The following is a 21871-nucleotide window of genomic DNA, read 5'->3' as shown; positions in this document are numbered from 1 at the left end:
TAACTCATTCCTACATTTATTAGTACTGTGTTGTAATCTAGGTTATTATATTCTGAGTGTTGAAAAATATGAAATTCAGAAGCTATTAGCTGCTTCTACATTAATCTTCAATGGAATACTTCAGAGAATCCCATTTTAACAAACAGGAAAACTGATCAATTGCATTTCCTTAGTATTTCTTGAAAACCAATTATGGTGATTACTTTTATCAAAAGAGCCCCTTTATCATGATACTTAAACACACAGAGTCTGTTATGTACATAATTATTTTTTTCTTTCTTCATAATAGATATTATTAAAGTTGTAATAACCCTGGGATCTTTTGATCAATAACTCAAAAGGAAGCTTTTGTATCAGAGTCAGAAACAGAATGCTGTAATCCTGAAAGAATGAATTTAACCTCTTGAGGCGTCTCAAACAGGAAGTAAGAAAAAGAGTAACTATGTGGATGAGTTTAGAAATACCTCAATATGTAATTATGTAGCCATTCTTCAATTAGAAGATTAAATGGTCATTTTTGCCCAAATATACCAACTACTTAATTACATATTTATATAGCTATAGTGGCTAAAATAATTATATGCAGTAGCCTTTTAAAAATTGTTATAGGTGGACACAAACATATTAGAAATTAGTTTGTAATTTTAAACACCAAAGTTAATAAATGATTCAGCCATAGGGCTTTGAAGCAATATTAATAAAAAAAAAAACAGACAAAAAACATACCAAATATTTTATTTCATACATGTACAGTTTCAGCTTCTTCCAATGAAAAGTTATTGGCATTTTATCTGGTTGATTTTGATTATAAATTAATGCTAAACCTTTTATGCTGGGGCCTTGATAAAGACTTAAAAATCTAAAAGTACCATTTCAGCTTATTGAACTATGGATGGAAGCCCAAAGACTCTGGAGGTATGTTCCCTAATGTCTTTCAAGGAGCTATCAGAAAGCACCATCTGGAAGGACGGACTGAGAAAAAAATCCACTGTTACATACTTGCCATTTGTTGAATTTTGTGGCATAAGAAAAGAGCTTCAAGAGCTTAGAGGTTGTGAGTAAATTATGGATCTGTGTGATTTGAGGTAAGACAAGAGACTCTTCACATGGTGATGGAATTTGTGTCAGAAGGCCACTTTTAATTTGATTATCACAAACTTGAGTATATTGCAGAAATAAGCACTTAAAATCCACAAAGTTACTAGAACTCATAAGTTGTCAAAACCACGTCCTTATATTACATATAAGAAATATAGCTATAAAATTACTCAGAGCCCAGGATGCCTGGGTGGCTCAGCGGTTGAGTGTCTGCCTTCATTCAGCTCAGGGCATGATCCTGGGATCTGGGATCGAGTCCTACATCAGGCTCTCCTTGCAGGGAGCTTGCTTCTCCCTCTGCCTATGTCTCTGTCTCTCTCTGTCTCTCATAAATAGATAAATAAAATATTTTAAAAACATTACTCAGAGCCCTACAGCAAAATAATCAATGTTACATGAGAACCTGCTGAACCTGGATTTGCACATATTTTGCTATTACACACAATGCTTTCTCCACACATCTTTTCACTAATCTGTGATCCTTCCAACACAAACATTAAAAACTTTTCTATTCTTTCTCCTCTTATACAGAAGCTTCTCTTTTGTTTTGGATCTGCATTAAGATAAAATTTTGGCAAAATGCCAAATACTAATAATGAACTAATAGCAATAATAAACAAGTTTTACAGGATAAAATGTTCTTGACAAGATATACCTTGTTTGTAAGAGATCATTCTGTAAAACTCCCATCTGGTGTAGGGTAGGATGAAGAGACAATAATTAGAATTAATTCTCAAATTAAAGAAACTACTGACTCACTCCTGGTTAAATTCAATGGCATATCAGAAAGTGAGGTTAAGAATAAGAATGAAGCATGTATGTATCCAAATAGCTAAGACACATTCTTTTAATATTTATTAATTACATACTTTTGTTGTCACTTGATTAGGTACTTAAGGTGACGATATGTAGGATAAAGACTCAAAATGAGAAAAGTAAGTTGAAGTCCTCTTGTGAAGCACCTTTTCTCCATGCTAAGGAATGGCAAACACTCAAAACTTTTAAGCAAAGGAAGGAGATCAGATGTCACATTGCCCTCTTAGGATAGATGGATTGAGGTGCTGCTAAAGAGACAGAAGGTTGTTAGGGACCCATCTGAGTAGACTAGGAAGGATGACGGGGTCCTGAACTAAGCTAGTGATAGTGAGGAGGAGAAAGCAATAGGAGGGAGAGGAGGAGGCAGATTCTAGGAAAAAAAAAGATCATACATGTGGGAAGAGCCAGGTATTTGGAAAGTGCCAGGGAGCAAGAAAAACAGTACATATTTAGTAATTCTATTGCAATTGTTAGGATGGTATGGATCATCACTAGGTGACACAGTACTGAATCAGGCAGGAAAGTGAAGGGAAAGATAGCAATGTGTTTTGGTATAGGTTCAGTTCAGTGTGTCTGTAGGATATTCAAATGGACAGTGCAATAAATCCAGATCATTATTTCTCAACCACAGTCCTACTGACACTGACTGGATACTTCTCTGTTGTGAGGTTTTCCTGTGCATAGTAAGATACTTAGCAGCATACTTGGACTTCATCCACTCAAAGCCAAAAGCACTCCTCCCAGCCCTGGTGAAATAAATGCCTCCAGACGATTTCTAATGTCCCCTGTGGGCAAAATCCACCCCAAGTTGAGAACCACTGGCCTAGAACTTAGAAAAGAACATCCTCATAGGAAATTTGTGCTTCGTTGTCTAGCAGATGGCAGAAGCATGGGAAATAGATTATATCACCAGAAGAAAGACTGTGTTCAACAAATAGGACACCAACATTCGAGAGAAAAGGCTGCCAGCAAAATGACATGTTGTGAATGAAGAAGTAAGAGAGGAACCAAACAGACATGTGTCAGAGGAGCTAAGAGGAGAATCAAATTTTAAGAAGTTGGGAGGCCAACAGGACAAACACAGGCAAAGACTCAGAGAGGTAAAGGAATTGGTTTGGGAAATTTAGATGTGGAGGGTGAGTGGAAGCCAAGCTGTGATGAGGGGTGCACAGGAATTGGGAATATGACCATCATGAGAACCTACTGCTCTTTGCAAAATTTTATGGCGACAGAAGTCAGTGGCACCATGAAGGGGCAATGGGTTTGGATACAGCATGCTATAATTCTTAGGATATAGTGTAGTTTTTGGCATGGGTTTCAAATTCCTGCCATATGAAGGCACATCATATGAGGATCCTTGTTTCCTAGCTGAGAATGGTGACCACACATCAGAGGCATGCACTTCAAGAGACAGGTTTAACTGAACCATCATTGAATGGCTTATAATTATTTCATTTTAATGGTTTGACTTTAAACTCCATATAAATTTTATGTAATTTCTAAAATGATCTCACATTTAACCCCCCACAAGGCAATACTTCTTCCTGAAAAATCCTTTTCATTTCTGCCGTAAGACCTCTTTTCTAGCTTTCAGGTTGTGTAATGAGCATAGAATATATTGTTGCTGTCCAGCAAGGCAGCTGCTCATTTCAGTATGTCTCCACATTACTCTGCAAGGGGAGGGTGGGTAACATTTTAAGAATATCCTTTATCGTTTGCAGAGATGTGATAGAAGGCAGGCCGGATGCCTTGCAGGCAGAGAGAACACAAGGGTGACGAATGAATAAGCATGAAAAACGGACACTTGTCAGCTAGGAATTAGATGTAAAACAGAACGGTTCAGAATAATGTGGGGATTCCTGTCAGGAAAAGAGATGGATTTCTGCCCTTGGAAGACCTTTAGGATTCTACATTTCTGTTTTCTTTCCATTAGTTCTAAGGCTGATACTAAAATAAGTATAAAGTCCTTTCATTATAACCTAGATTACTTTTGCAAAGTCAACTTGGCCTACCTCTGATTTAGTCGTTGATTCCAGCAATTAAAAGAAAACCAGCTTTGTCATATGCAGGCATTCTGAGAGATGTTTATTTAAGAACATGAATATTGGCTTACTAAATCCATACAGCAGAATCCAATTAGCAGATGTAGAATCAGACTTGAAACTATATGGATTTCTATTTACCAGTTACACAGTAATCAAAGGAAGTCTTTCAGAACACCTACATGCATGGGCACACACGATGTCTCACTTTTTATTGTAGAATTTTGATGCTTTCAATGAATTTTTCCCACATTAATACTACTGCAAATTATTTATGATGTGGAATATACTATTTATGGCCTTCTACAAACATGAACTTCACTTTTTGACAGGGTGGTAAACAGAAGAGAAGGCTGCCTGGGAGTCTGAAGACTATTCCCTTCACTTTCTTCATTTGTGAAATGAAAATAAATGTCTAGATGCATTCAAGGGTCTCTTTTGCTACACAGAAGGGCCAACGACTGATAGACGAACATTTTAAATACGTGTTTGAGGGGAAAAAAAGGTTTTCCCGTGTTGAATATATTATTTCTTAGTTGTGATGGATCTTTAAGGAGCTATACCAATTGGATCAGTGTCTAAGAGAAATAATAGAATAATTCATTTTTAAGTAGCAGAGTAGTTGATGAATCTTTGAGGAGAATAAACAGCTTAAAATTTTCCCTGCAGGACAACTTTTATGGAATGTTTGGACACTTGGATATATAGGCAGAGGTAAAAGTTAGAAAACAGGGATAACGATGGGTTCCAGAAGCTTTGGTATTAAAAATATCAGAAAATTCATTATAGAAATCCTAGGAAGAATCACAAAAGCAGACTAAAATTAAAACTTGGCTGATTGTAAATGCATTGAGATTAACTTTGACGAACTAATTTTCTGTCTCCATGGAGAGATGGGGAGAGAAATGTCTACCCAAAGCAGTGTGTAAGAAAGCCCCATCATGTCAATGTGGATATTTATAAAAGGGGCAGAAAATCATGTCTCCATCCCTTGAGCAAGTCTGATATTATTTGAAAAGAATGAGTGTGGCCTATGGCGGGAATGTTGGGGCTGCACAGGCCACAGTTTGGTGTATAATGCATCATACTCCCGTCCAAGCACCTGTAAGCCCTACTCATGATTATGGACCAACCCCCCCGCCTAAAAATGCCAGCCAAAGATCTCCCTATTGTGCCTGAACAGGCAGGTTGCTGATATTATTTTCTTTGAAAAAGATAATGAGTATGTTCTTACTCTAAGTTTTAAAAAATGATTTATATTTATTAAAATGTTTATTTCATCTACAATGCTACTTCATTGTACCAAAAGATTTATTAGAACACAATATTTTTTAAAAGATGAAATCTTGGCACCATGATAGACTGACTCTATGAAGTCAAGAATTCTCCGGTGGTTATACTTCAATAGGCTATTCTTGTAGGAATGAAAATCCTCCACAGAATAATAAGATAAATGACACATTATATTATTAATGGTGGTTGTTTTTTTGTTTTTAGACCTCATAGGGTTTGGTGAATATTAAAAGAGATCTTGGATCTGAAAAGGTTTTGAAAGATTATAAAGCATAAAACATGTAATAAATTATTATAATGATTTCTGTTATTAATACTAAGAGAGCTCTGGAATGAAAGATGATTGCTCATATGAGTAAATTTTCAGCCTGTTATTCTCTTACATACTTTGGCCATATGGTATATCATCTACAGTATCTAATATTCCTTCTTGTTCTTTTGGAATTGAAGGTTTTATTGCTATATTTTTCAAACTGTGTGTCATGACCTCTTAAAGGGTTATAAAATCAATTTAGTGGATTCAAAAGCAACACTAAAAAATATGAAATGGAATGAAGAGAAAATGCCAAGAGGTATCATACATAGTATTGTGTGTGCATATATATGTGTGTGTTATCTTTACACAGACATATAAATATATATACATACATAAATAATATTTATACATACACAAACACACATATCTGTGTGCATTTCTATGAGTAAGAAGTGAACTATGATAAAAGTATATATTTTTATGGTAGTTCACTGTGAAAATCTGAAAGTTCTGAGAGGCAAGGTAAACACTGTAGCTAAGAGCAGGGTCTTTGCATAGAGAAAATTGGGTTCAGGTTTGACTCTACTATTTGACTGGCTGTGTGACCTTGGGCACACTGTTTAACTTCTTGCCTTCGTTTCTTCAGCTGAAAAATGGGCATAATAATAGTAACTATTTTATAGAGTTATATCAGAAGAGTACTTTTAAACCCTAACACCATGCATGGAATATGTGCCCTAAACATAGTACTCCGCCACCTCACCTTTCCTCACCTCATTAGTAAATTTATCATACTATACAGATATTAGATATCGTCATTACTAGTCAAAATAAACATAATCAAATGAAACAAAACAATTATGAATGTGGGAGGGCTAATTATTTAAGAGGGTGCTTCACAAAGAGAAATCTAGGGACTATCATGCTGTGCTTGATAAAAATGCAGGTTTCATATTCAGGTTGGGCCCTGGGAATCTACACTTTTAAAAGGTCTCACACGTATGTTTTATGCACAGTGCTTAAATCTGAGAACCACCTAATGACTGACTGCTTGATTATTTATGGAACACCCATGGTATACATGGCACTGGGCTAGACACCACAGACAGTAGGAGGGAGTCTTTGGGAGGCCGTGGGAATCAAGCAAATCTGCTTGTGAGCTGGTTTTTACCACCTAGTTTTTAATGGTCCCTACACTGGTATTTCCAGAGTGTCAGTAGTGGAAAGTTTTTGTACAGGCTGACAGATGACAGTGTCTAGCACAGTGACTGAAATTTCACATGTATCCAGGAACCATGCAGGAAACATAAATGATAGAAAATTATGCACAATAATTTTTTTCCCTTGAAACATGATGCCCACCTGAGCTACCTTTCATTTCTAAATTTTAATTGAGACAAGGATACAAAAGCAATTCACTTTTTTTACTCTTACTACTCAGCAATATGCTGTATGTTGTCATATAGGAATGCAGACTCCATGGCCTGCAGATCCCACCTTTGATTGCTTAACAGAAGCTGGTAATGTGAACTGTTACGTGATTTTATTTTCTTTTTTCTAATCATGTAGGTTGTTAGTTGCTTAAAACTTTATCAAGATTTCTTGTGTGGGCCGACATTTTGAGGGCCAAAGCAAGAAGCCTGTGGATTGCCATTTTGAGATGTTGGTCTAGCAAAATCAGTGCTAAGTGTGTCAAAGTTATCTTAACATTTCTTGTGGCCTCTCTCTCACCTCAGAGACAGCCCTTCGGATTTCTCTCCATAGCTCTTCTCTCTTCTGACTCTGAGAAGCTTAACCAAGACATCTTGGTGGGCAAAACAGTTTCTGTTAGTAGGATTGCATATATAACATTTCCTGAATTCATATTTTATAATTATTAATTTATGTTCCTTTGCCTACTTTCAGAAAGAATGTTGGGCAATAAATGTTAGGATTTCAGAATATTAAGTAAGTGGAAATGATGCCATTTTAAATAAATGGAAACTATTAGCACATGAGTCAGGAGAACCAAAAGTTTTCTTGATGGCTGGAAAGATACTTTGTCATTATTTCTGTAATTTTGGATGATTCCATAGGATAAATATGTACCCACATTCTTTCCTGAATCAATGTCTTTATTGCTATGGTTGCCATGTAAACAAAACCCTGAAGTTCTTTCAGGTAAGAGGGAACCTGTCTGGAGTGGTTATGGTTTCTTCTTAGCTCTTGTTCTTTAGAATGGGAGTAGCAAATATTCAGCGCCACCGCCCTTCCCTTACAGTGTATGTGTCCCAAACTAGTAAGTCATTAAATTCTTTTCTATGGAGTTTGAATTAAAGTTTACTTGGCCTCCCCAGCACAGAACTCTGGGAGACTATAACTAAACAGAAGGTAGCATTCAAGATATGATGCATTTGCCTAGAGTTCATGGCACAGAACTTTCTGATATGGGGTGTGTTTGCATAGTTACGACCATCTTTCTATAGGATATTATATCACTGCTAAGTTTCACTTTAAAAAGATAAAGTAATTAATCCCAGACAATTGAATGCTATTTTTTTTTTATTTTAAAAATTCTGTAAGGTCAAATACATCTCAGTGCTTGGTTATTAGTATGTAAGAGATCTTTAATAAATGCTAAATTAGAATCAATTTCCAAAATAATCTGGCAAGTCCCTTTACTGACAGTCTAGGAACAATTTCTCTTATGGTAACAGCGACATCCATAGCTTTCAAAAATATCGCTTATAAAACTATTTGAAATTGCACAGGTCAGCCCCCTTCCTTTTTTTTAAAAATAATAATTTATTTTTTATTGGTGTTCAATTTGCCAACATACAGAATAACACCCAGTGCTCATCCCATCAAGTGCCCCCCTCAGTGCCTGTCACCCATTCACCCCCACCCCCCTGCCCTCCTCCACTTCCATCACCCCTAGTTCGTTTCCCAGAGTTAGGAGTCTTCATGTTCTGTCTCCCTTTCTGATATTTCCTACCCATTTCTTCTCCCTTCCCTTCTATTCCCTTTCACTATTATTTATATTCCCCAAATTAATGAGACCATATAATGTTTGTCCTTCTCCGATTGACTTATTTCACTCAGCATAATACCCTCCAGTTCCATCCTCGTCGAAGCAAATGGTGGGTATTTGTCATTTCTAATGTCAGCCCCCTTCCTTTACAGATAATGCATCTAATCTAAAACCCTGGAGGGTTAACTTACTTGTTCAAATTCACTAGCTATTAGACATTACATGGGTCTGTTGAAGGAGGAGTCCTACGTAGTGGTTGTATTTGTTTCTAGAAATTAACACAAAGTTACTGAAATTACTACCAGAAATTTATTTTCCCATAGTCTGGAAGCCAGCAATTTTACTGGGTCATAATCAAGGGATCAGTAAGGCTTACTTCCTCCAAAAATTCTCTGGGAGAATCCATAGCTTGCCTCTTCCAGATTTTAGTGGCTGCCAGCATTCCTTGGCTTGTAGCTACATCTCTTCAATCTCTGCTTCTCCAGCCCCATGGCCTCCTCCTTTTCTATTTGTGTCAAATCTCCCTCTTTCTCTTATATGGACATTTGTGGTGGTCACCTAGATAATCTCAAATCATTAAGCACATCTACAAAAGGTCCTTTTCCCCTGTAAGATAAGATTTATAGGTTCCAAGGGTTAGGACCCTGATGCCTTTGGGATCATCATGCAGTCTACCACAGTGGTTATGAGTGTGAAGCCTGGATCTACCCACTTGATTTTAAACCTGGTCCTGTACTTATAGAGGGTTTTATGTGTTTGTTTCCTCTTCCCTAAAATGAGAATAATTACAGTAATTATTGCATAGGGTTATTGTAAAGATCAAATAAAGGAATACACATAAAAACCCTTAAGAAGACAATGCTGCTACCTTAAAAGCCATCTGTAAATATCTTCATTCAGATACCCAATTCGTTGAGCCCCTAATCAGTGTAGCTGTGGAATGCTAACAGAGTTCCTGGTTATACTAATATTTAATTAAATAAATATGTTACTTCACTTATTTACTTATTTCTATTAAGAGGCCACGCTCCAAGTATCAGAATTAAGCTTCCTGCCTCCCAAATTGAGCTGGTCTTGATCTAGGGAATTTCTGTACTTAGAAGACATTCATGTTGCACTTAACTGCCATGCTTTCTGACCATCCTCTGTACTTTCTGACTTGGGCCTGTCTTTGCATTGAGCAAATACAGCTGCTTTCCTGTGATTCACATTTTCATACTTCCAAATCTTCAATTAATTCTTTCACAGGTTCAATGAACAGAGAGGTGCTGAACATTTTTTAATGTTTTTTTAAGATTTGTTTTAATGTATTTTCAAAGTACTCTCCTGGTGCATAAAATAATTCTATGACTACATATGGTCATAATACTTGTGTTTTTAGAAGGAAAAGAAGTATCTTTCTTCCAATAATGACAAAAGGTGCTAATTATGTTGTCATAATAGAGTACCAGTTATGCTTAAATCACAAACTCTGGCTGTTAATGGGAAATAACTGCTGTGAACTGACCAGTACAGCAAATTTTGAGAGGACTAGATTAGTCTTCTGAGCTTTGGGTACTTATTAAAAGTAAAAAATGCCTACTTCAAGGCTATGGAACCCTAAAAAGTTTGCCATGGTTTTCTTTTTTCAGGAATAGATTATCTTACCTTGGCTGGAACTTTTTAAAAAATCCTGGTCTTTTTTTTTTTTTTTTTTTTTTTTAATATTCAGCAACTCTTACAGTGATTGTTAAATGTAAAGGACACAATGTATACACAATGTTGGATGGGGTTCTCTTTTTTACCTGCCTTTTCTTCTCAAATATTGTAAAAGACAAAATAAAACAAACAAAACCCAACCAACCAAACAGCAAAATAAACTACATGAAGTTTCCCCTATAATTAGGTTGAAAAATCAAGAATTGTCACAAGTTTGTTTAAAACTCAGATTTACCATTTCCTAAAGAAGTGACTCAGCCAATTTACCTAAGTTCCCTGTTCCTAAGAAGCTCCCTGCTTCTGCTTCAATTTGCAAAATAAGGATAATATCAGAACCTACCTCATAGGATTGTTGGGGGCTTATATTGGAGTTTTATTTTGTAACCTCTTTCTACATTTTATTTTATTTTTTATTTTTTAAAGATTTTATTTATTCATGAGAGACACACAGAGAGAGAGGCAGAGACACACACACAGAGAGGCAGAGACACAAGCAGAGGGAGAAGCAGGCTCCATGCAGGGAGCCCGATGTGGGACTCGATCCCAGGACTCCAGGACCACGCTCTGGGCTGAAGGCAGGCATTAAACCACTGCGCCATCCAGGGATCCCCTCTTTCTACATTTTAAAAAAAGTAATGTTTTTGAGCACTCTTAGGAATTTACAATGAACACTTCCATAATACCATAGTTCACATACGGGGATAGACATTGGAATGATCTTTAAAGAAATTAGCAGAAGGGTTAACTTGGCAATGTTTTCAGTTTGACCCAGGGTTGGCTATCCCTTATTGGACTGAGGTCATTTAAACAGAAAAATCCTGAGTGAACAAAGTCCCCACAGAAGGGAAACACATTTAAGCCATTCCTTCTTTTTTTCTTGGCTTTGGGGCATTTATAGGACAAACATATTTGTATTCAGTTTTGCTAAAGGGTTTTTTTTTAAATAAATATTTTAGAGCTAGAACTCCAAATGACATCCATTACAGAGAAGAGGAAGAAAAAAAAAAACCCGTACAAATCACTCTTTTATATTCATACTGCATCTTTAGTTTTAGAAAAAAATGATTGTATGCCATCACAATATTTTTAAGGTATGTCTTAGGGATAAATAATAAGAAACATGCCAACTTTATGGATGAGGAACCTGACATATCAAAAAGTTAAGGCTCTTTTCTGACTACAAAGGAATGAATGCAATGATTGCAGACAAGGTGGTTTGTTTTTTGTTTTTTCAAATAAGCAGTTTAGCCATAAACTTCCCTTTTCATACAGCATAAAACATTACTTTAATGACACATTTTAGTTCAGTGGGTACCCAGCCCTGCCTATAACACATAGTTAGCTGATTTTTCCCAAAATACAACTTATGAGACAGTGTTCTATCAATTGGTTGTCTACCTCTCAGAATAAACATGAGCTATAAATGTCGATGGATTTGTGGGAACTCTACGAATCTTAGGAACTTCTGTCCAAATGCAATAGAAAATATGCTTGGAAAAATATGGATTGATGCAATCAGATATGTGTTACTGCACATATCTGATTGATGCAATCAGATATGTGTTTTAATCTTGAAATAGGAACCAGGTGATGAACTATTTAATATAACAATTGAGATTTATATGAAACAAGAAGAAATTTATTGCTAAAGGTTGCTGTCTTATTATCTAAAAAAACCTCTAAATTGTGCAGTTAATCTTATCTGGTCTCTGTAACTTATAATTGGCTTACTAGGGGCTTAAATGGTTGCACAAGGAATTGAACCACAGCTCAGAAATGCATGTTAGTGAACAGGCCACTTATTCTGGTGTGCTGGTAAACCTGCAGAATTCTACCAAGATATTTGGTATAAGGCTGCCAGATTCTGTCATAGTATAACCTCAATCTTTCAGAATGCCTGGTTAAAGAAATGTATTATTTGGCCAAATCATTATAATTGAGTATAATTTAATCTTGTTTTCTGAGTAGACAGGTGGGGATTGGAAAAGAAAAATAAAAGGCCATGGGCAATGACTTCTAAATACAACAATTCACAAGATTACGTATATTTAGTGGAAGATATTACTGCCTCACAACAGAAATACTCATTAATTAATTCCTTTAAAAGACTCACTGAGTTCCTAAACTGTGTCAGGCATCACTGTAGACATTTTGGGTTCATCAGTGAATGAATCAAAGAAAAATCTTTGCCCACATGGAACCCACTTTCCAAGTGGGGGAGATAGACCTCTATCCATGAACAAAATAAATACACAAATCTATGATAGCTGAGAAGCTGATAAGTGCTATGAAGAAAATAAAGAAGTGCAAAAATGTAATGGAGGTGTGAAGTGGAGGAGCACGGAAGGTAATCATTTCATTCTACCTGATGTCCTTGAATTACCTGGGTGACAAAACATTTTTACTAAAAGAACATATCATTAGCATTGAATAGCATCATCACTTTGTCCTATTATATGCTTTCAGTTTAATTCAATTTCATCCCATTTATTTATGTCTTCAGTTACTTAGCACCAACCATGTGCAAAGCACCACTTTTAGGCACTGGGGGCCTCCCCACAATAAAGAAAATCAAGTGCCTGACCTTGTAAAGCTTATGTGCTGGTGGTAGAGATAGTCAACATAAAAAGAAACAAATAATGATGAAGAGAAATGCTCTCAAGAAAAACTAAAGCAGGTTTGGGGTTAAGACAGTGACACAGTGGGGGTCAGGGGGCTTTTGGTAAATCGGTGAGGGTTGACCCCTCTGAAGAGGTGACAGACATCTCAGCAGAAATCCGAATGAAAAAAAAAAGTGAGTCACATGTAAGAGCTGGGGAAGAATAATCTGGATGGGAAGGAACAGGTGTTGCAAATAGCCTGTATTTCAAATAAGTGTACTGTATTCTGGAAACAAGGAAACTTGTGTGGTGGGAGCAGACCAAGCAAGGAGACAGGCAGGAACCTGAGGCCTTCTGTTACTTCTGCACCAAATCACAGTGAGCTGATAACATTATGCCTGTGGAAAATAAGATAATGTTGAGAACTACCACCTGACGTAAAATCATTGTCATCACTCCTCCTGTCTGTACTCAGAGTGTTGTTAAAAGCATGGTCCCTCTTGCTGGTCATACCAGCTTCTCCATATACCAACTGTGAACTCAGGCAAGATTTTTCATCTCCCTTTGTTCTCAGTTTTCCCATCTGTAAAATAGTGATTATTACAGTGGTCATATAGAATTGTTGCGAGGATTGAATGAGCTAATCCATGTAAGTGTTGGTCAAAGGGTATAAATTTCCAATTACTAAATGAATAAGTTCTGGGGATATTTTTCTGCAGCATGGTGACTACAATTAATTACACTGTATTATGTGCTTGCAATTTGCTGACAGAGTAGATGTTAAGTGTTTTCACTAAAAGAAAACAAAGGTAACTATGTGAGGTGAGAAATAAAATGACTGAAACAGTGCCATCATTCTAATCATTATTCTAGAGCCAATCTGTCCAGGACTAGCCACATGGGGCTATCGAACAACTGATATGTGGCTAGTCTTCACAGAGAAGTATTATACATGTAAACACAGCAGATCTCAAAGATAATCATGAGAAAAAAGAATATAAAGTATTTCTTTTTTTAAAGATTTTATTTATTTATTCATGAGAGACACAGAGAGAGAGGCAGAGACATAGGCAGAGGGAGAAGCAGGCTCCCCATGGGGAACCCAATGTGGGACTCGATCCCAGGACCCTGGGACCATCCCTCAAACCAAAGGCAGAGGCTCAACCACTGAGCCACCCAGGTACCCCAAGAATATAAAATATTTCATTAACACTTGTTTATATTTGTTACTGGGATGATAGTTGAGATATAATGGACTAAAAAATATGTTACCAAGATCAATTTTGCCTATTTCTTTTTACTTTTATAAGGTTGGCTACTAGAAAAGTTTAAATGACACATGTGTCTAGTATTATATGTCTTTGCACATCGCTCTTCCGGATAGTATGCTAGGCACTACAGATTCACAAATATGGACAAGGTTTGGTCCAAAACCACACGTGGTCACAAGGTGGCTATGATCCCAGGGAAAAGAACAAGTGAGCAATGAGAAACGAGCATAGAGGGCCACCTTGATCCTTCTTCATTCTTCCCAGGAACTATCATATTCCAATCGGTAGCCAGTGGCCTTTGTGATTTATGGGTTTGCACATAGAATAAAGAAAAAATCCTTTGGAACTATCCTGCTATTCCCAGGAAGATGGATTCTCTATGCACATAAATCCACTATGACTCTTGAATTGTCAGAGAAGGGTGACCATATGGAGTGCTCTTCCATCCTCAGGCATGGGGGAATATTACAATCTAATTGTATGTGAATTTGGCAGAGAATTTCATCCTCTAGAGTCAAGAGCAAAGCCGGGGACATGAAGTTGTAAAAAAGAAGAGACTTTTAAGTTTTTAATGTTAACTCAGTATAGATCAGTATCAAAATGCACAAATAGCATTTAAATCCTATCTGTTGTTATGAACGCCTATGATCGTTCACTGAGCATCTGTTTTGTGTCTGGCCCTATGTCATATGCTTTACAAGTTTATCCAATTTAATCTTAAAATAGCCCTATCATTTGCATTTCATGGTTGATGAAACTAGGGCTCAGAGGGGTTAAGTCACGTCACCAAGGTCATATTAGTAAGTCATGACTGGGATTTGAACATAAGTCAACCTGGCTCTAAAACTTATGCTTCTATCATTCCACTGTGCTATCCCTCCCCACGAATAACAACAGCTACATCACCAACAATCACAACATCAAAACAGCAGCCTTAATAAAAACTAAGACATTTCCCCAAGAATGACAGTGTGTGCAAATATTTTGCCTAAATTATATTCCTATCTTAACACTAAGAATTTCCCCATTGACTTTATAACGAGGATACTAGAAGAAACAACCCAATGAAACTGGTAGCCATATTACCATAAAGGCTCTACTTTGGAAAGTCGTCATAGTGTCTACCTGAGGTCTCTCTCAGGAGAAACTCCCCTTTCTGCAATGGAAGCCACAGCACCCATGCAGGTCACTCACACTGCCTTCTAGGAAATGAGTATGATTCTAGAGCAGCCATGTCACGTTCTCAGCCCATACCTAGCTAAATTCTTTTTTTTTATGATTTTATTTATTTATTCATGAGAGACACAGAAAGAAAGGTAGAGACATAAGCAGAGGGAGAAGCAGGCTCTCTGTGGGGAGCCTGATGTGGGACTCGATTCCAGGACCCCAGGATCACAACCTGAACCAAAAGCAAACGCTCAGCCACTGAACCACCCAGGTGCTCTGCCTGGCTAAATTCTAACCTCCATATTTCCTTTTTTTCCCTTCTGCCTAAATAAGTATGTGTCACATACTTATTTTTATTTTTCCTATAGTCTGAATAAATGAAATATTATAAGCAAATAAATAGCAATATTCATTCCTGTCTTATAAACTTCTGAAAATAGAGCTTTTTAGTGAAAGAACAATGATCCTCTCCATCGTACATGTGAGTCTAAGTCTAATTAGGTGAGAGGTAACCGCATTTATTTAAACTTAGCATCATAGTTATCTTTGCCTGATAAAAATTCAAATTTTAATTGCAGTTTATGTGATGGCCATCTGTCAAATATTACTGAGCAAAGCCCCACTTGCTCACTTGAAACAGGGCAAACTAGAAAATCTGAAAGCTTCATGCAATATTAGCAAAAACTCACTTGGTAGAAATCAGCTTTAACAAAGAGAACTGAAATTTAACCCTTTTTTAAAGCGTGATATAAATCTATACGACTACATCTTTTCATGTTGGATGGCCTCTGGCCACACACATAGGAGTTCACTAAAGAATGGAAGTATAGGCAAAATGTTCTTCAGTCTTTTTGCATGAAAATGGAAAGGTGCTATGAGCAAATGAATATCTTACTAAAAGAATTTGTTTTTTTGTTATTTGAAAATGTCAAATTATGTTTAGCAAAGTTTATATAACTCATTGCAAAGAAAGGGTTCTAATATGTATTTAATTTTTATGTGGAGAACAGGGACATATATACAGTGTGTGTGCATATACATATGTATATACACACATACACATACCGTACCATATATATGCTATTATTTATATATATTTGTGCTTATATATGAAATTGGCACAATAAGAGATTCATCATTTGGAACTAAGCAGTCCTTAAACCTTAGCTTTTAGGCAAGCCAATTTAGTATGGAATATAAATTGGCAATTTAAAATATTCATTATAATTGATATTAATGAATGCAGAGCAATGAAAGATAAAGATTAGTCTTACATCATTGTACCTCTTTTGATTATAATTAGAAGCTAACGTTGAATTCATTTAACTATCTGACCAAAACAATTAGTTTCTTGTTTCTTTGACAAATGTTTGAAAATATCTTTTAGCTTCATAATTAATAAAATAAAGTCTTCAAGATTTGTGGTAGATGATTATGTGAATGTCGAGATATGTCCCTGAGATCTCTTTTCAGGACTGATCCCACGTGTTGGGAGCGTTGCCTATGAGAGAGCTCTGTGCCTCTCTCCCGGAACTGCCATTAGTTGAGGAGAGCTCACTTGACCCAGGTCACATAAACTGGTAGGGGTTTAAAACAAGGGCCGACATCCACTGACTAGTCTATGTGGAGGAACAAAGGCCCACTCATGACCTATATCGGTGGGACAATTTTGAAGGGCCATTCAAGCTCCAGAGCTCCCTTGGGGCCGTTCTTTGCTGGACCTACCCTGCAGCTCAATTTTTCCTCTGGCCCAATCCTATGGCCTGCATTCTTCAAGGGGTATTGTTCCTAAGGGTGCTCCTCAACACGTTGCCTGCATGCATGTCCCCAGTCTCAGAGTCTATTCCATGGAGAATCCACAGAAGACAAAGAGAAAATCTCCTTAGATATGCTCTGAGAGGAAAGATAATATATAGCATTTTAATAAACTTCACCAGGAATTTTTATAACAGTTTTATTTCAACAAAATTTATTAAATATCTATGATGTTCTCGGCATTGTGCTAAGCACAAAGGATATAAAGTTAAGCAAAATTGAATTAAGCAATATTGATTTCAAAGAACTTGCTGGCATGAAACATAGACGTTAGAACAAGTGAATATAATTCAATTGAGACAAGCCCTATTTTAAGAGAATGGACACACTGCTCTGGAAGGGTTGAGAAAGGGATGCCTATCTTTCTGGATACCCATTAGACAGGAATGACTTCACTAAGGACATTTGAAACAAATTCTTCAAAAAGCTCAAGACTCTTGAAATCACTTTCTTCTTTTTCTTTCACATGTCACATCCAATCTTTCAACAAAAGCTATCATGTTCACCTTTAAATGTGCAATAGTCCCCCCTTATCTGCTGGTTTGCTTTCAGCAGTCTCAGTGAGCACCAGTCAACTAAGATCCAGAAGCAGATGATCCTCCTGACCTACCATCAGAAGGCCAAGAGTGACTAATGCTACATCACAACGCCTGTGTCATTCATCTCATCATGGAGGCATTTTATCACATCATCACGAGAAGAATTGTGAGTATAGCACGATTAAGATATTTTGAGAGAAAAACCACATGCACTAACTTTTATTACAGTATATTGTTTCAATTGTTGTATTTTAATCATTCTTGTTGTTAATCTCTTACTGTGCCTAATTTATGAATTACACATTATCATAGGTTTGTATAGAAACGACATAGTGTATATATAGGGGTTGGTACTGTCTGCGGTTTCAGGCATCCACTGGGGGGCTTGGCATGTATCTCCCACAGACAAGGGGAACTGCTGGATGTAGGAGCCACACTGCACCAGCTTTGCTGCTTCTAATCTATGCAAGTCTAACATCTCTCACAGATACAGCCTCCTAACTGGGCTTTGTGCTTCTACTCTTGATCTATTTTCAACACAATTTGTGATTCTGCTAACACAGAAGTCAGATCATGAACTGCTCTGCTGAAAACATTCCAAAGTTCTCTTCTAAGAACCAAAGCTGTTACATCTACAGTGTCCTGGGCCATCCACAGAGGAGGGCTAGCACACTCCTGCCCCAGGGTATTGGTATCTGTGGTATTTGCTCCCTCTGCCTGATTCCCCTTGCCCCTCCTTCAGGTTTCTTCAGTTGTCAACATCCTCCAAGGAATTCCCTGACCACACTCCCTCAGCACAACATACCGTCTTTTCCTGCTTTCCTTTTCTTTGTAGTGCTTACCATCTGCTGTGTTCATGAATATTATTTATTTTATTTAGAGTTTGCCCTTGCTCACCTGCACATAACTCCACAAGGGCAGGGATCATTACATGTTTTGTTTTTGGCTCCCTACCCAATACCTACAACAGTCCCATAGAGTAAATGCTTACTAAATATTGTCAAATAAATGAATGTCTACAAATAATGAAGAGAAGTCATAAAAGGGTGAAACCCTCAAGTGTGAACAATAGCCAGAAAGCATAGAAATCAAAGTATTTCTAATCTAGTGTGATGGAAAGGGAAACATTTTTTTGTGGTTGGAGCTGGAAACGTAGGTTGAATATGTTTGAATATGTTTTACATATTCATGAAATATTGTTGTCATGGGCTGAACTGTTCACATGTTGAAGTCCCAACCCTCAGGACCTCAGAATGTGACTTTATTTGGAGATAGGGCCTTTTAAGAGGTGAGGAAGTTAAAATGAGGCTATTAGGGTGGCTTTAATTCAATGTGACTGGTGTCTTTACAAAAAGAGAAATTTAGTCCTGGCCAGTTACAGAGGGAAGGCTGTATAAAGACAGGAGAAATCAACCATCTACAGGCCCAGGAGAGAGGCTTTCGGAGGAGCCAGTACTGCTGGTACCTTGACCTCAGACTTGTAGTCTTCAGAACTGTAAACAAAGAGATTTTTACTGGTTAAGCTGCCCAGTCCATGGTACTTTGTAGGCCAGCCCTAGAAAACTTGTATGATGGCATATGGCACCATAGGGAATTTTAACTTTTTCTCACAAACCACTGTAACATTTTAGCAAGGAGGGAGGGAATCTGTGCAGGGATCTGAGTTTCAGAAAGACTGTGTTTGTGGTAATATGGAGAATAGACTAGAAAAGGGAAACAAGCAGAGCCATGGAGACTTCTTGGAGGGTGTCTGCAGCAGCTGTGATCTAGATCAAGCAGAAGAAAGGAAGGGAAGAGGTGAGTACAGAATTGGGAGAAGCCTCAGAGCCAAGACTGTTGAGACTCAATGATATGTGATAGGTGAGTGATACTGACATCCACCACAAATAATTTAATAAAATGAAGACATACAAAAGAGTTCAAACCATATAATTTACATGGATTTCAGGGGTCTCAGACTGGAGAACATATCTCAATATGGAATGTCATGCTGCTCAAGATGTGAATAGCACTCATTGAGCAAAGGAGCCTGTGAAAAGAGCTGCAGGCCACATCTCTTCTTAGGGATAGTACGCATTAGCATATTTAAAAATCAAAATCTGAATATTTTTCAATGAATAAACCTATTTAACTTATCCCCAAAAAATATTTCCCACACTTATTTGATATTAGAACCCATTTTTTGTGTGTGTGTGTGAGGCACTTCTTACCCTCTCCCTAAACATGAATACTCTAGAAATTAACACAATGATGGAAAATAGTGGTGTATTTTGATGCACTTGACTGGTTCCAAAAATAAATAAGGAAGCTTTGTATGGGCAATTTCTATATCCAACAGTAAAACTAATCAACACTGGTCTAACACATTGGCAGAATAAGCTCATAAAGGAATAGAGTCAGGGTTCCTGTAGCCTAATTCTTCCCAGATGAAAAAAAGAAAACTCAGGATCTTTTGAAAGAATCACTAATTCTTTCACATCCTTAGAGGGGAAACTGTCAACACCTTGAAATACAAAATGATGTTCCGGTGAAGGGGAAAGTGTAGCTCAAATGCATAAATCTGGGAGTTGTGACCAGGGTTCTTTGTATCTAGAGCAGTGATGGTCTCAATTTTCTCACATTCCAAGATGCACTGGTGGAATGTGCATCCCGTGGTGTCCAAGCACAATGACTCACATGCGATGCGCACATAGGCCTTCCTGCTCTTTGTCGTGCCTGCCGAACTCCAGGCCACACACTGACACCAGTAATCTTCGGGCCCAAAGAGTTCTTCCACTTGCTGGCGTGAAATCTCAATGCTTACTTCCCGGACAATGAGACCTGCCAAGGGAAAGAGAGGTTTAAGTCAGGAGAAGTCCTAACAAAATATAAAACATCAAACCATATATTTCCCCCTAGTGATCCTTCTTGATGCCATAGATCAACATTCCAAATATTGTCTTCATCCACTTGTGATTTTCTTCTCATTCCAGTTATTTGTCTCCCAACTTTTTCTTTTCCTTATTTGCTATTTCAAATCTTCTGCTTTCCTCAGAAGATAAAAGTGGAGTAGATCACTGCACAAAATTACACTTTTTGCCAAATAGTCTGACAAATATCCACTAAGTTATCTTCCTGGGTATATTAAAACCCGAACATAAATTTCACATCTGCTAAGGACTGTACCCCAATTAAACAGGTCATTGGAAAGATATCCGTGTGTTGTACATAACCTTACAATGGTTAAATCTTCCTAACTCTTCACATTAAATGACAGAGAATAACCCAAAACTATAATTATAAGAATATAAATTATAAATATATATTGGTTTATGTATATAAATGTATATCACATTTATTATAGTATCATCTGGTACCATGAAGCTATATACAGTTTTACAACACTTTACATAGTTTTACAATAACTGAGTCTTCCTAATTCTTCATAAGAAATGAGAATGACCTAAAACTATAATCATAAGTATATAAATCATAAATATATATAACATATAAGATTTTATTATAATATGACCTAGTACTTTATGAATATGTGGTGATTATTTAAAACTAAGTTATTTTAATAGTTGTATGTTAGTTATTAAGGCATACTATTTTCTTTAAAAAAAATCCTAGTCTCAATTAACAAATCCCTGGTATTCTACTCAAAGACTGTATGACTTTAAAGTTTTCATGCATAATATTTTGAAAGCCCAAATGTTTCTCTTTAATTGTAATGTAACTAAAATCCTGTTAAAGTGGCTTCCAGCTAAAATGCTCAAATAATTGGATTTTATTTTACAGCATTGTGTAATCCTAAATAACAAAAATTGAATTAAGAATCTGGGATTATCATTTCAGGAGTATTTATCTTGATATATCAAAGTGTATTTCATTTATTTCAAGCAAGAGTCGTTCTGCAATGTTCCTCTTTGCACTGAGCAAGAAGGATCATCTGAACAATGTATGTGGGCAACTGCCAATTTTCCTGCACACTCTTTCAAAATGCAATGCTTATTGAGAGAACTAACAGGGGCACAGTTAGGGATAAATATAATAAGCACAGTAAGAAAGATGAAATATATTGCTTTGTAGTTTTTATTCATGTATTTATTCATTCATTCATTGAACAAATATTTATTCAATATCAGTTACGGAAAAGATATTACCCTAGGGACTAGTGAATCTCTGATGAGTAGAATAGTCATTACCCTCAATGAACTTATATTGTGAAGAGGGTACATATTAACTGCAGATTATACCATTATTATTTAATTATAATTGAGTTCA

At 36.8% G+C, this 21871-nt stretch overlaps 1 protein-coding gene and 1 long non-coding RNA gene across 5 annotated transcripts in view; one reads left to right on the top strand and one right to left on the bottom strand.

The window, feature by feature from the left end:
- Positions 1-21871, bottom strand: part of UNC5C (unc-5 netrin receptor C) — a 351929-nt gene that overhangs the window by 103468 nt on the left and 226590 nt on the right. For both annotated transcript variants that reach the window (XM_038582098.1, XM_038582099.1), the window contains exon 3: positions 20282-20425. In XM_038582098.1, coding sequence (XP_038438026.1) covers positions 20282-20425 — 144 coding nt within the window. The remainder of the gene's footprint in view (positions 1-20281; positions 20426-21871) is intronic.
- The window catches only part of LOC111093628, a 44908-nt gene continuing 30708 nt past the window's right edge, over positions 7672-21871 (top strand). The window contains exons 1-2 of one of the 3 annotated variants that reach the window (XR_005382833.1): positions 7672-7783; positions 17619-17771. This is a non-coding gene — a long non-coding RNA (uncharacterized LOC111093628). Of the gene's footprint in view, positions 7784-17423; positions 17772-21871 lie in introns of those variants that run through there. The other 2 variants (XR_005382835.1, XR_005382834.1) reach the window with 2 other exon arrangements.

This window comes from Canis lupus, chromosome 32 (genome assembly GCF_011100685.1).
Source record: "Canis lupus familiaris isolate Mischka breed German Shepherd chromosome 32, alternate assembly UU_Cfam_GSD_1.0, whole genome shotgun sequence".
Lineage (NCBI taxonomy): Eukaryota > Metazoa > Chordata > Mammalia > Carnivora > Canidae > Canis > Canis lupus.
The sequence above is the reverse complement of the archived record's forward strand: the minus strand, read 5'-3'. Positions and strand labels throughout refer to the sequence as shown.